This window comes from Neophocaena asiaeorientalis, unplaced genomic scaffold (assembly GCF_003031525.2).
Source record: "Neophocaena asiaeorientalis asiaeorientalis breed wild unplaced genomic scaffold, Neophocaena_asiaeorientalis_V1.1 scaffold1, whole genome shotgun sequence".
NCBI classification, from domain to species: Eukaryota; Metazoa; Chordata; class Mammalia; order Artiodactyla; family Phocoenidae; genus Neophocaena; species Neophocaena asiaeorientalis.
In genome coordinates this window covers 5,898,240-5,912,491 of record NW_020171981.1, presented here as the reverse complement: position 1 = coordinate 5,912,491, position 14,252 = coordinate 5,898,240, and the positions used below count along the sequence as shown (strand labels likewise).

Here is a 14,252-nt window from a genome sequence, read left to right as displayed (position 1 = left end):
ATTAATTAAGATTTAAAAGCAGTACTAAATCACATTTTATAGACTCTGAGCACAATATATTTTCCTGAAAGCCAATTTAGAAGAAATCTCTATAATGAGATGTGAAACAACAGCAATTGAAATAAATAATCGAACTGAAAAGTCCCAAGCACTGTCAAAAGAAGAACCGTGTACTCTATCTCTGCAATAATAGGCATATAATAGGATCGTTTTCAGCCCATTTCCCCATCCTGCTGGGCAAGAGTTGGTTCGGATAAGGAAAAAGAGCCAAACAAACCGGGGTGGGTGGTGGGTGGGGAACACCAGTTATTTTTGATGCCTGGTAAACAGCCTGCGCCAGGGGATAAGGCTTTTCTGGCTCTCAAATACCCATTCTTCCCTTTCCTTGTGTCTGTCCTCCTCCCTGGAAGCTGCGGGGTAGGGAGTTCTAAAAATAGTCCGTGAATCACGGCAGATAATATTGTGCAGCTGTTACATAAACAGCCAGCCCGCGCGGGCGCTGAGGGTAGGAACGGAAAATATCTGGGTCAGGGTTGTCACTCCGAATAGGTTCCCCCGGAGCCGGCCTGCGGGAGGCGCGGCCGGGAGGAGGCTTGGGCCCACGGGCCGGGAACAGCAGGGGAGTGGCGGGCGGCCCTCGGTGGGGTAGCAGAGGCAGCTGGCCGGGCGCGGGCGGCGGCGCGAGCTGGGCGGACCTGCTCCGCGCGGCTTCCCCATGGCGGGGAGTGGGCCGCGGCGGCGGCGGCGCTGACCGGCCGGGACTGGGCGGGCGGGCGGACCCGGGCGGGGGCCTGGGGCTGAGGGAAGATGAGCGCTCTTCTGGAGCAGAAGGAGCAGCAGGAGAGGCTGCGGGAGGCCGCGGCCTTGGGGGACATTCGGGAGGTGCAGAAACTGGTGGAGAGCGGGGTGGATGTGAACTCCCAAAATGAGGTCAACGGCTGGTAAGTGGGGAGCGGGGGAGGCCTAGGGTCAGAGCACCCGGCCCGGGCGCGACCTCGGCCTAGCGCTGAACCCGACGCCCTCTAAGGCGTGGCCCGGCGCTCCGGGTCAACGAAGCTGTGCGCTCTGGAGGCCAGACCTGGCCCCCTCTGCCTCGGTTAGTCAGCGGAGGCCAAATCCCGGCCCACGTGGTCCTGCCCCGGCAGCGCCCACCCGAACCCTGGCGCCCGCCGTTCCCCCCTCCCCACCCCTAACGTCACCCTAACTTGATGCTCACCCCAGTTCGAGTCTGGATTACTATGAAGAGCACGTCTGTGCAGAGCAAAAAGCATAAGCAACTGAGGAAATGTGGATCTTATAAACTAGCACGATTTCTTTTCCCAAGACTAGGGGAAAAAATCACTTGCATCCCTATTCTGCTTCTCTGTTGTCTTACTGCAGCAGTGATTTGCTACTACCTACAGCTGCCTGTTGCAGGAAGACCCATTCATTTATCCTATAGAGTGTTTGCTTTGTTTTCTTACAACAGTTTCAAATATGGGACTTCAGATGCCTGCATGCAGTTGAGTCCTTTCCAACTAAATAAGGGATCTCATTTTAAGATGTGCTGGTGGTCAAGTTTTAAGTTACTGAATGTGGTATTATTCTGCTCTCTTCACATTTAAATTTTAATTTTTTATTTGATCCAGGTAATGCTTAACCAACCTATTTTGCTAGCTGAGAGTTAAAGTGAGTTTGCAAATGTTTTATTTTTTAAGGTGGAATCATACAGTTTGAAACTAAAAGGGACATTGGAGATGGGTTCAACTTCAGAGAATAAACTGCCCGAGGTGACACAACTATTAATATAAAAGCCAGGACTGGAGTCGCAGTTTCCCGACTTCCTCACAAATCTATCTACGAACTTACCCTAAGGAAAACAGCCTGCGTAGCTGTCCAGAAAGCGAGGAAACAGTAGAAACTGCTTTTTTGTTTTGTTTAAAAGTGTTTGCAAACTAGCTTGCTTTTCTCTGTGTGTGCCATTTCTAGGATTGCTATGTGGTTCACAAGCTGTGATCATTGTTTCGGCACTGGGAGGCAGTGTTGTGTAGAAGAATGAGCCTGGTCTTTCCTGCAGGTTCTTCTCCATTCCTGCTTAGATATACAACCTTGCCCGAGTCACTTCATTATTTCAGAAGAGTGTTGTGAGCATTTACGGAGATGCAGCATGATATAAACAGCTAACATTTATTGAGCTTGCTCCGTAGTGCAAACAAACTTCCAGGTGCTTTATGTGTATTATCTCATTCACAACTACTCAGCGACATAGCTATTGTTATCCTCTCCATTTTGTAGGTGAGGCTATTGAAGCCCAGAAAGATTAAGTAATTTTCCCAAGGTCACAGAGTTTACAGTAACTGATGTAGCTGGGAAACAAACCCAGCATCTGCCTCCAAACCATACATCCTTTTTTTTTTTTTTGGCCACACCCAACGGCATGTGGGATCTTAGTTCCCCAACGAGGGATCGAACCCACACCCCCTGCAGTGGAAACATGGAGTCTTAACCACCGGACCACCAGGGAAGCCCCCAAACCATACTTTCTTAACCACATAGTAGGTGCTCAGTGAATGTAAGTTGGTGGAACTATGAAGAGGCTTTCATAGATTTAATTGGGGGAAGATGTCTAATAGGACTTCAAATTCAACATGCCCAGGGTTGAGTTCCTGGTCTCCCTCATAGCCCTAATTGTCCCCAGCCTGCTCCTGAGTCCTCATCTCAGCATCTGAGGTACACAGGCCAGAACCTTTGGTGCCCTCCTTGCCTTCTGTCTTTCCCTCACACCCCACATCCAGTCAAGCTGCTAATCCTGCCAGCTGCACTGGCAGCGGTGTAGTTACAATCTGACCATTTCTCACTAGCTCTACCACTACACCTCTGGTGCAAAGCCACCATCATTCCATCACTTGGATTAATGCAGTAGCCTCCTAACTAGTCCTTCTACCCTACATCTTTTCTCAGCACAGCAGCCAGAGGGATCTTGACTTAAAACATAAGTCAGATCATTTCATTCTGCTCAAAACCCTTTAATAGCTCCCGTCTCACGTTGAGTAAAAGCCCACAGGGTCCTACAGTTTCGACTCCTTGTCCCTGCATCCTCTGTCTTTACCTCTAAGCCTCACCTCCGGCTTTACCCCCTTGCCCCCTTCATTCTGCTCTCCTGGCCTCCTTGCTTTTCCTGAAAACACCAGGCACAATGTTGATTCAAGGCCTTTGTGTTTTCTCTTCCCGTCATTTAAAATGCTTTTGTCCCCTCACCTCCTTCAGGTCTTAGCTTAGATGTCCCCTTAGTGAGTCTTTCCTTGGCCCTCAATTTAAAATTGAGCCATGCCCCTTCCCTGTCTCTGGCATTTCCCAATCCCTTTCCTCTCTTTATTGTCCTTGTAATAGAATCTCTGTGTACCATAGTGTTTTGCTTATTTGTTGACTGCCTCAGTTTTCTCATCTGTAAAGTGGGAGAATGTTGATAATAGTAGGTTGTTTAGAGGATTAAATGGGTTGTTTAGAGGATTAAATGAATTAATATATGTAAAGCTTTTAGAACAGTGTTCAGCATGTAAAACGTGTCTGTGTTAACTATTTTTTTCTTTTTTAACTATTATTTTTTTATTAAGCAGTGTGCTGGGTAATGGGATATAAAGGTTATCCTCAAAAAACATAGTCAGCAGCATAGAAAAGCAGAATGGTTACTGCTTTCAATTCTTAGCTGCTCAGTAACCACAATTTCTGCACAAATGAAATTTGTGCCTCTGGTCTGAAATACTTCCCAGCACTGATAGGCTATTCTGACTGCAAATTTAAAGCTTAAAGAGTTCAAGTTCAAAGATAGAGCTCCCACATCAATTGTACTTCAAGTGTCATGCATACCCCTTTGCTTTAAGGAACAAGTATAATAGCTCAGGAAGAAGTTGAAAATATTGCCTGGCTACAGTGCCTGTCAGTTCTGGCCACCCAGAGCTGCACAGGTCTGGACTATAAATGATGATCACTCAGGGTACAGGGCTGTGGGGGACGTGCTGTGTTGACTTAACTCCACTTTACATGGTGATGCTTTAGCTAGTTGGTTTGTCCCCAAGTGTCTCAGATCCACTGGCGGTGTATTTCTTCCTTCACTCTCAAGCTTGTCGTGAACAAGTGATTTACTACTAGCAAGTGAGCACTTTATTTCCAAAGGGGAACATATTTTTCTCATCATGCTCCATTCATTTTTGAGTGCTTGCTTATCATTATAATTATTCATTTTCAGGCTTTCAAGACATCCACACACAAACACACTCTCAGCTGTAGTTTGGCCAGAATCAAGGATATATGGGATCCTTCTACTCCAAGTAATGCCCACCGTGTCCTTGGTTCACTCATTCAGCAAATGTTAATTAAGTACCTGTATATTCAAGCAGATACTTCCTTACCCTCACACGGAGCTTATATTTTAGAAGTCCATATCAAGACTCTTCCCTTATTTTCCCCAAATTGGCATTCTTTTCATCATAGAGTACCTTTTAAAGACATCTGGATAATCTAATTCTAATGGGTAATAGTTTGGAATGTCAAATATCACTCTGAAACATCAGTGGAGTTGCTCCCAGCCAGCCAGACAAGCTGGCTTTCTGTAAGTCATAAATATTAAGGTGCCCAGGGCAAATCAGCTTTTTGCTGGAACCAAATGTACTTTCTAGATAGTTATATTTCTCAGGTGGGTGACCTAATCCTCACTATTGAACTTATGTTCTATTCTTTACCATATTTATATTCGTCTATAAGCTCTGAAGATATTTATCTCAGTTCAATTAGAGAGTTGGTGAGTGAGGACATTTCAAAACAGGGGAGAAAAGTAATTTCCTTCCATAATAACATTCAGGTTTGGCAACTGGGGATGAATTTAGTAGCTCTGTTAAGTTGGAGTATTGGCTAGCATGTTATATTTCTGTGCGGTGTTAAGATAATAGCTCTTTAGAGTGTGCATAACCCCTTCCTATGTGTACAATAGTAAATAATTAGTTTTACTTAAATAAGTCTAATGCTTCAGAAGAGTTCTCAGAAACTTTGGCTGTTGACGTACATTTTTGAAGTGCTTTAGGAATAAAAGTACGTGTGCAGTGCCTTAAACACAAGGCATTGCACACGTACTTTAATTCCTAAAGCACTTGAAAAATGTAGCCTTCTGGAGAGAGCTAGAGAAGTGAACTCTTAAAAATGGAAATTTGGAAATCCTTTCTGTGTGTGTGTGAAGGAGAGAAAAGGAAAGAGGAAAAGAGTAACTGAGATTCAGACAGGAATCTGCTGTAGTAATAATTTTAGTGGCAGAGCAAGCTGCAGGTGGGAGATGGTTAGTAGCCTGATAATATTTAATCTTCAAGTGACATTTGGTGCATATGAAGCAAGTTTCCATAGTCTCTTAAAAGGAATATGGCCATGTAAAAATATATTTTAAAGAGACTGGTACAGTCTAATGAGCGACACTGATAGAGTGAACACACAGGATATCAGTAGAGTTATCTAGCGAGCCAGGCAGCCAGCCTTCTGAAAGCCATTGAAATAAAGCTCCGAGGATAAATCAGCTTTTCCCAAGGGCCAGAAATGAAATTGAAAAATAAATTTTAAGCATATTAAATATTTCGATCATCTGCTTTCTGAAAAGAGAAGTTAAGATTACCAGCCTGATTTTCTGGTTCTAGCTGAACTCTAACACGCTTGTATATGTTTATTTACTGGTGTGTAGAATTTGAAATCCCAAATCACCTCTCCACTTTTTAAATCACTCTTTTTTTCTTTTCTTTGCCATAGGACCTGTTTACACTGGGCATGTAAACGCAATCATGGTCAGGTGGTCTCTTACTTGTTAAAATCAGGAGCTGACAAAGAGATTCTTACCACAAAGGGAGAAATGCCAGTCCAATTAACATCAAGGAGGGAAATTAGGAAGATTATGGGAGGTGAGTCTGTGTTTTGAGGCAACTTTTGATTTTGTCAACCTGATTTTAAGACTTATGGTATTATTGTATATATTCTTTTTTTTTTTTTGGCGGTACGCCGGCCTCTCACTATTGTGGCCTCTCCCGTTGCGGAGCACAGGCTCCGGACGCGCAGGCTCAGCGGCCATGGCTCAGGGGCCCAGCCGCTCCGTGGCATGTGGGATCCTCCCGGACCGGGGCACAAACCCGTGTCCCCTGCATCGGCAGGCGGACTCTCAACCACTGCGCCACCAGGGAAGCCCTATTGTATATATTCTTGATGCTAAACAGCCAATCTGTTTGTATCTAAAAACAAGATAGTCTTAACTATGCCAAGATAATTATTCCATACTGTTTCTGGAAAGGTAGGCATTATAAAGTTTTGGTTTTTTATCTGTAAACTTGAAGGTGATAAAAATGGTAACGATAAACGTGCAGTACACACTGATCAAAATATTTGTTGTATACCAAAGGACACTAGCTTTCACAAGATACTCTTTACTTTGTAATTTTTAAAGGGCTATGTAAATGTTCTGTGTTTCCGTCTTTTTAAGTGGAAGATGATGATAACCATGACGACCTCCCTCAGCTGAAGAAGGAGTCAGAGCTGTCCTTTGTTCCGAACTATTTGGCCAACCCAGCCTTCCCTTTCATCTATACCCCTGGGTCGGAGGATTCAGCCCAGCTGCAGAATGGGGGCCCCTCCACACCTCCTGCATCACCCCCTGCAGATGGCTCGCCTCCATTGCTGCCCCCTGGGGAACCTCCCCTGCTTGGGGCCTTTCCACGGGACCACACCTCTTTGGCACTGGTTCAGAATGGGGATGTGTCTGCCCCATCTGCCATACTCAGAACACCAGAAAGCACAAAACCGGGTCCTGTTTGTCAGCCACCGGTGAGTCAGAGTTGCTCCCTGTTCTCTTCTGTCCCGTCCAAGCCACCAATGTCTCTGGAGCCTCAAAATGGGACGTATGCAGGACCAGCGCCAGCATTCCAGCCATTTTTCTTCACTGGAGCATTTCCATTTAATATGCAAGGTAACCTCTCATCAGCAAACAGCCTCTGCAACAGGGCAGGTGGTGTCCAGAGGGCTAGTGCTTTACTTCCTGGTTTTCTGAGGAGTCGGGGTGGGATTTATTTATTTTGCGTCTGATTACAGACTTACAGAAAAGTTGCAAGACTAGTATAAGGAACTCTCTTTACTCAGATTTACAAGTTATCTTTTGCCCTTTTACCCTGAACTACTTAAGTGTGTTTTTCCTAAGAACAAGGATAGTCTCTTACATAATCACCGTATAATGAGAAGATTTAGAAAATATAACCTTGGGCTTCCCTGGTGGCGCAGTGGTTGAGAGTCTGCCTGCCGATGCAGGGGACACGGGTTCGTGCCCTGGTCTGGGAAGATCCCACGTGCCGCGGAGCGGCTGGGCCCGTGAGCTGTGGCCGCTGAGCCTGCGCATCCTGCAACGGGAGAGGCCGCAACAGTGACAGGCCCGCATACCGCAAAAAAAAAAAAAAAGAAAGAAAATATAACCTTGACATAAAACTATTCTCTAACCCATAGTTTATATTTAAATTTTTGTCAGCCGTCTCAGCAATGCCCTTTGTGGCTATCTTCACTCCCTCTACTCCTGTCCGCCTCCCAGGATCAACCATTGCATTTGCCTATCATGTTGTTATAGTCTCCTTTAATCTGAAGCATTTCCTCAGCCTTTAGCTATCATTTGAGACCTCAGATTTTTGAAGAGTCCAGGCCAGTTATTTTGTAGAATATGATTTCCTTTCATTTTTTTCTCTGTTTATTAGGTGGTATTCTACTATAAAGAAGGGCTTTCCCTTCTCCTCCACTTGAACTCACTGATTCTTATTTTATTTATTGGGTTATAATCCATTAGTATCATTATTTTGGTGTTCAAATTTTGCCAGATTTATCCAGAGGGAGCCCCTTGGAGCTTGTTCTTGTGTCTCTTGGATATGCCCATCATTCTTGGAGCACTTCCTTACTTTGTGGTACAGCAAGATGTTTCAGGCTCCCTAGTATAACTTTCCCCGCCCCAGCCTTGGAATCAGCTGTTTCTCCAAGGAGCCCTGGTTCTTTCTGGTGGAGAATGGTATTCAGGAACCAGAATGTGAACACTAGGTGTGCTCACTGCTGCTAGCATCATTTCTTCTAGGCTCACTCAGAGGACCGAGTTAGAATAGAAAGGAAAAAGCAAGCAAACAATAAAGAGCAATTGAATGATAAAAGGAAAGATTCACCAGAAAGATATAAACTAAACATGCATGTACCTAGTAACATAACTTCAAAGCATTCTAAGTTCTCATTTAATTGTTACAACAAACTCATAAACTGGGTATTATTATTTACATTTAATTAAATTAATTTATTTATTTTGGCCTCCCCGCACAACTTGCAGAATCTTAGTTCCCCAACCAGGGATTGAACCTGGGCCCTGGCAGTGAAAGCGACGAGTAGTCCTAACCACTGGACCGCCAGTGAATTCCCATTATGTACCTTTTATTTATTTATTTTTTAAGAGTTTTTTTCTTGGCTGCCCTGCGCAGCATGTGGGATCTTAGTTCCCTGACCAGGGATTGAACCTGCGCCCCTTGCATTGGAAGCATGGAGTCTTAACCACTGGACCACCAGGGAAGTCCCTATGTACATTTTAGAAATGGAGAAACTTAAATGCAGAGAGATAGGTAATTTGCCCAGTATCACATATCTAGTACATGATAGGGCGGGGTTATACGCATTTGTACCACAGTCATTCAAGGTTCAAAAGGTCACAAAAAGTAGAGTTGAAAGCAGCTCCCACAATTTATGACAAAAGCAACGAACTCTCCATTGATATTTTACATCAGCGATCTCCAACCTTTTTGGCACCAGGGACTGGTTTTGTGGAAGACGGTTTTTCTACAGACTGGTGGGGGGAGGGGGAGAATGGTTCAGGTGGTAGTTCGAGCAATGGGAAGCCCCAGAGCAATGGGGAGCCCCAGAGAAGCTTTGCTCCCTTGCTGCTCACCTCCTGCTGTGCAGCCCTGTTCCTAACAGGCCGTGGACCGGTATTGGTCCGTGGCCGGGGGTTGGGGACCCCTGTTTTAGATGAAAAGTAGAAAATGAACATATGCTTCCTGGATATCAAGCTGCATGCTGACCTGAGAGGATTAGTAACGTTAAAAAAAAAAAAAGAAAAAAAAAGGCAAGCAAACACAAATATATGTACTTTTTTCTGTATTTCTATATCCACTTAATCTAGATCTTTTAAAAAAATATTAAAAACTGTAAAATTAATCCTAATACCTCCAATTCCAGTCAACACCACAGGGTATAGTCTAGTCTTACCTTTCTTTTTCCATATCAGTAACTCCCTCACTTTCTGTTTTTGAGGACCTGTTACTATTGTTGTTGATAACAGTGGCCCATGGGTGGCGTGAGGGATTCATAGATAAGGAGCAAAGCAGAACCACTAAATGCGCATGGGTGCATGGCTTGGGCCATCATGGCAGCCAGGCTCAGAATTTAGGAGCAGACTGCTTAGATCCCAGACCCACGAATAGTGGTATTTGTTTACTCTCAAAGCCAAAATTCCTCCCTTATTAAGGTATACTGAATTCAAGTCATAGTTAGACTTTAATTTTTATTGGTAGCTTATCTTTTTGTTCTTGTACTGTCTTTATTGCAAGGATTTTCATATCATAAATATCTTTAGGTCTACAATTGTTAAGTCTTTATAGAGTAACTCTTGTACCGTTATCTTTCCTGTGCCTTCTTTTCACCTCGCTTCCCCTTACCCTGCTTATGTGTTGTTTGATACCCAACCCATTCTCAAGCCTTTACCTGCTTAGCTCCAGCGGCAGAAGTAAATTGGCCTTCTGTATGGCTGGGATGGTTGTCTGCCGTCTCCCCCTGCCGCCCCTTTACTTTGTGAACCACGGTCTTAGATGTAGGGAGGACAATGCGACTGCACCAGCAGAGCCAGAACTGGGCCTGAGCAAACCATGCTGTAATATTGTGCTTAGTTTTCTCATTGGGTGACACAGGCCTTAGCACAGGACATGATTAAGGGTAACCGTCTTCTGGAAAAGGTCTTAAATTACATCGGGTTACTATGCCAGAATCATTCATTAACATTTTCCCCCCCTTTTCCCTAGAGCTGGTACTCAAGGTGAGGATTCAGAACCCATCTCTTCGAGAAAATGATTTCATTGAAATTGAACTGGACAGACAGGAGCTCACCTACCAAGAATTGCTCAGAGTGAGTTGCTGTGAGCTGGGTGTTAATCCTGATCAAGTGGAGAAGATCAGAAAGTTACCCAATACTCTGGTAAGAAAGGTAAGAAAGGTCTGTTAAGTGGTTGCTTTTTCCATTTGGAAAATACCCAGCTTCCTCCTTGGGTATGTGAGTCATAGTTGAAGAAACGAGAAGAGAATAGAAAAAGAGCAAAGGGTGTTTTTCCATTGAGCTTTCTTTCCTCTACTGGGCCTATAGAGACGTTGGCATTTCTGAAAGTGGTAGGATACCAGAGAGAATGTTCTGAGTTTACCATTCACAGGTGCCTATTTTTGGTTGTTTCTCTTTAGTGATCTGTAAGGATTACCTTAGTGCACTATCACATGTGCCTTGTGTTTTATAACATAAGAACCAGCCTAAATTATAGTGCAAATCTACGTAGATACATGTGTGGTCCTCCCAACATCTCTGGGTTCCCTGAATGTCAGGCTTCTGGCTTCTCGGGGCCCCTGAGGAAAACATCCCTGCACTGCCTCTCCCTTCGAGGTGTGCTTATCTTGTAGCATCTGCTGTTAAGGCCTTCTACCACTCCAACCCAGTTCACGCTCCTGGGGAATTTCCTGCACTATCGCTGGTATCAGCACAGCACACCGAAGACATAGAGACAAGCGGCTCCTCTTAATCTGTGTAACCTATTTTTGTTTTAGGACAAAGATGTTGCTCGACTCCAAGATTTCCAGGAGCTGGAACTGGTTCTAATGATAAGTGAAAATAATTTTCTGTTCAGAAATGCTGCATCCACACTGACTGAAAGGCCTTGCTACAACAGGAGAGCTTCAAAACTGACTTACTAACGCAGCGGGGACTTTTATCTCTGAGTACTGTGACAGTGTTCATCACCTCTGGGCCAAGGACAAGCCATTGATCTAAATGCCTTGGATGCCCCGGAGGGCCCCTGGTGCCACTGCGTCAGATACACTAACATCGTTCTGCCAAGGTAGGAAGCCCCTGACCCCGAGCAGCGGTGCCACTCTTCCGAGCCTCTTGGTGCCCAATAAACCTATCGCTGGAAGCTGTGAACAGCTGAGAAGTGGCCTGGAGAGGCAGAAGCCGACGGTTCTATATCCAGTGTGTTTTTTGTGCAGAATGTAAGAGAGTTGTCTAACAGAAGCTGAGAGAGAGCAGAGCCTATTTCTAGCTAGTCCTGTTGACAGTGCACCCGAAGGGCCGGGAAGCGCTTCTCTTGGTGTTGCATGTTCACGACTCTCCAGAAACGTGAACTGGGGAAAGCACAGGTACTGGACATAGGAATTTTGGTGTGACTTGTGGCTGTGAGGTTTCACGTAACATAGTTATAAATGTTACTCAGGTTAAAATTATTTAAGAATACAGTTACCTAATTGTAAATATGCTGTTAACCAAAAGAGCTTCCCCTCCCTGACTTTTTCCGTTGTAAACACTGACTGCTTCCGTCTCTAGATTGCCGTTGCCTAGACAGTCATCTCTGCATTAACGCCCCTTCGTGGTCACTAGAGGGCTCTCTAACGCCTTCTAAAAGAGCAACAGCTTTTTTTTTTTAACTGAAGCGATCCCTGTCTTCGTGTTTCTGTTTAATTGCACCGAAAGAGAAGAGCACAAACATTGCCAGTCCATGTTCTCCACTTTCATTTTCCACTACAAATGAAAAGCAATTTTCCAGACTGAATCCTTTGCTATTTTAAAGGTTATTGTGGGAAACTGAGCTAAAAGGAGTTAGCATCTTTATTTTTGTATCAAAGATAAAGATTATTTTGAAACTATTGGGATTTTTACACAGCTCTGAAATCTGTTGCTTTTGTAAACAAGTTGTTTGATCTTGGGCATCCTCCACAACCACCACCAACCCACTTAACACAGTCAGTTGTGAGTCGGCCAGGCTTTGTTCTCAAAACAAATACCTGATTAAACTCTTGAGCATGGCATAAGAAGTTTTCTAAAGAACGCATTTAAGGATTCTTTTCCTTCCCTTCAGTGTCATTGATGTTAAAAAGAAAAGCTACTGTCTTGTTGAAATAAACAGCTTAACTTTAGAAACAAGAATGAGCACACTTAGACAAACAGGAGAGCAGGGGTTTGAAGCCAGCTGTTGAAGAACATCCCTGCTGTCTTAAGCTTTCTCCCCATAGTGCCTATTGTTTCCAAAGAAACTTAACTTCCTAACTGTGTTAATTTTATTGGAACACTACAGACTGAGAGAGAACGTGCAGAAGATGTCAGTGGAAGAGAATGTTGTGCTAAGCTAATGGCCTCCTGCTGCTGCTTAAATGCTGAGCTGTGGTCGAGGTGTTTTCAAGGCCAGTGTGGAGGCAGTCTGTTCGGTGACTTAATTGTATTACAGCAATTACGGAGGGTGAGTTACTCACCCTTGTGCAGTGTTTGCCTAACAGAGTGTAAAGGTTATTTATTACTCACTTTCTCTGAAGTACTTTAAAGAAGAAACCTCCCTTGTGTTTCAACCAGTCGGAAGATAGTCTGTCCAAACAAACTAACCCTTCTTTTCCCCTTACCTTTGAAAAAAGTTACAATTTACTGATACAGTTAAGGCTAGTTTTATCCTGGAATAAATAAATTCAGTATTAATTCATGTCTAAGTCATTGGGGTTAATACTCTTCCAGCCATCCAGATCAATTAGAAATTCTTGGAAGCTGTTGAAGCCCCTGGCTGGGAGGTGGCCTACGGAGGAGCAGCTCCAGGGCATTTCCCGGGCTTAGAAATGGAGGCCGCTGGAATCTCCAGTGAGAGATGGGCCCTGCCCTGCTCTCTCTTCTCCCTTATAAAGTCCTCTGTGGTCAACTGACTCTTGCGTGTGGCAGCTGCTGGTAGGTGAGTTTAAAGTCTTAATCTATGCATTCAGAGAAATATTTTTATATGCTTTGTGTAATTTATAACAAGGATTTTTTTTTAGCTTTGTTAACTGTGAATTCGCCCCTCCTCCTCCACTGCATATTTAAAGCATGTGCTCACACTGTGTGTAAACATTCACTGAAGATTTTTCTCTTCGTGAACTGCTGACTGTTCAAGCATAACAAGTATTATTAAAATTAAATATTAACTGACCAAACCCACATTCCTTAATTTTGGCCTCCTAAACAGCACTATACTTCTAATAATACGGGGTTCAAATTGTTGGACAGTTCCAGGGAGAAAACCCTCTGGAGGAAGAATAGGAGGGACTGGGCCCCACCTGAGCCGCCTCCCTCCTGCTGCTGCGGTGGCGTGCACGCCTGTCAGTGGCACCGGAGACAGATATCTTGTGCGGGGTCTTCCTCTCAGTTCACGGCAGTCAGCTTCATTTCCCCAGAGGAGCTGAGCCAGCTAGATGGAGGTCATCCTCTGCTAACCACATTTTTTGATTATCCTATTTACTTTACACAACTGAGCCTCTCCTTTGGGCTGTCAGCACCTGTCGGGGCTTCAATGAGCTCAGAGGCAAACTCCCAAGACAGGAGAGGAAATACAGCCTCACACCTTCGGATCTTTAGCTGAGAATGATGCCGAATGAATCTGCACTTCTGTTGGTTTGGGGCAGCTAGAGCCTCCCGAGCCAGACGTCATGCCAAATCGGCCTGATAAATCAGGGAGCATAGCAGAGACCTTTTCTTAGCTCCAAGGAGAGGCAGAATAATTTGGGCATTTGTGCTTTCATACTCGCTTTATCACAAGGATGGAAGTCTTCTGTGCGCTCATAAACATCCTGGGCAGAAACAGCCTGCCAAAAAAATGTGATTAACCTTTAACAAATAGTCCTGCTGCACAGGCTGGCCCGATGCATATAGAAAAATCAGATCAAAGGAGCCATCTCCACACCTACTGCAAACCATTTAGGGTGGAGGAAAACAAAAAAGCCATCACCCACAACCAGTCACATTATACCAAGAGTAAGGTTTGAAGAAATGAGAGTCAGAGGAGACCAGAAAACTTAGTAAGGTAACAAAGAGAAGAGATCCCTTCCAAATAGAAGGCCATGTGCCAGGTAAATTCTGACCTGCAGAAAAATAAACACTTCATTGGCTTGCCCAAAAGAAGCAAATTTAATTCACTCCCTCA

At 44.4% G+C, this 14,252-nt stretch overlaps 1 protein-coding gene across 1 annotated transcript; it reads left to right on the top strand.

The window, feature by feature from the left end:
- The first annotated feature begins 500 nt into the window (after window positions 1-500).
- On the top strand, window positions 501-13,262 carry ANKRD40 (ankyrin repeat domain 40). Its single transcript, XM_024745140.1, has 5 exons — window positions 501-941; window positions 5,764-5,912; window positions 6,485-6,967; window positions 10,086-10,267; window positions 10,873-13,262. Exons 1-5 carry the CDS (start codon window positions 808-810, stop codon window positions 11,017-11,019), a joined length of 1,095 nt encoding a protein of 364 aa, XP_024600908.1. The 5' UTR covers window positions 501-807; the 3' UTR covers window positions 11,020-13,262.
- The last annotated feature ends 990 nt before the right edge of the window (window positions 13,263-14,252 follow it).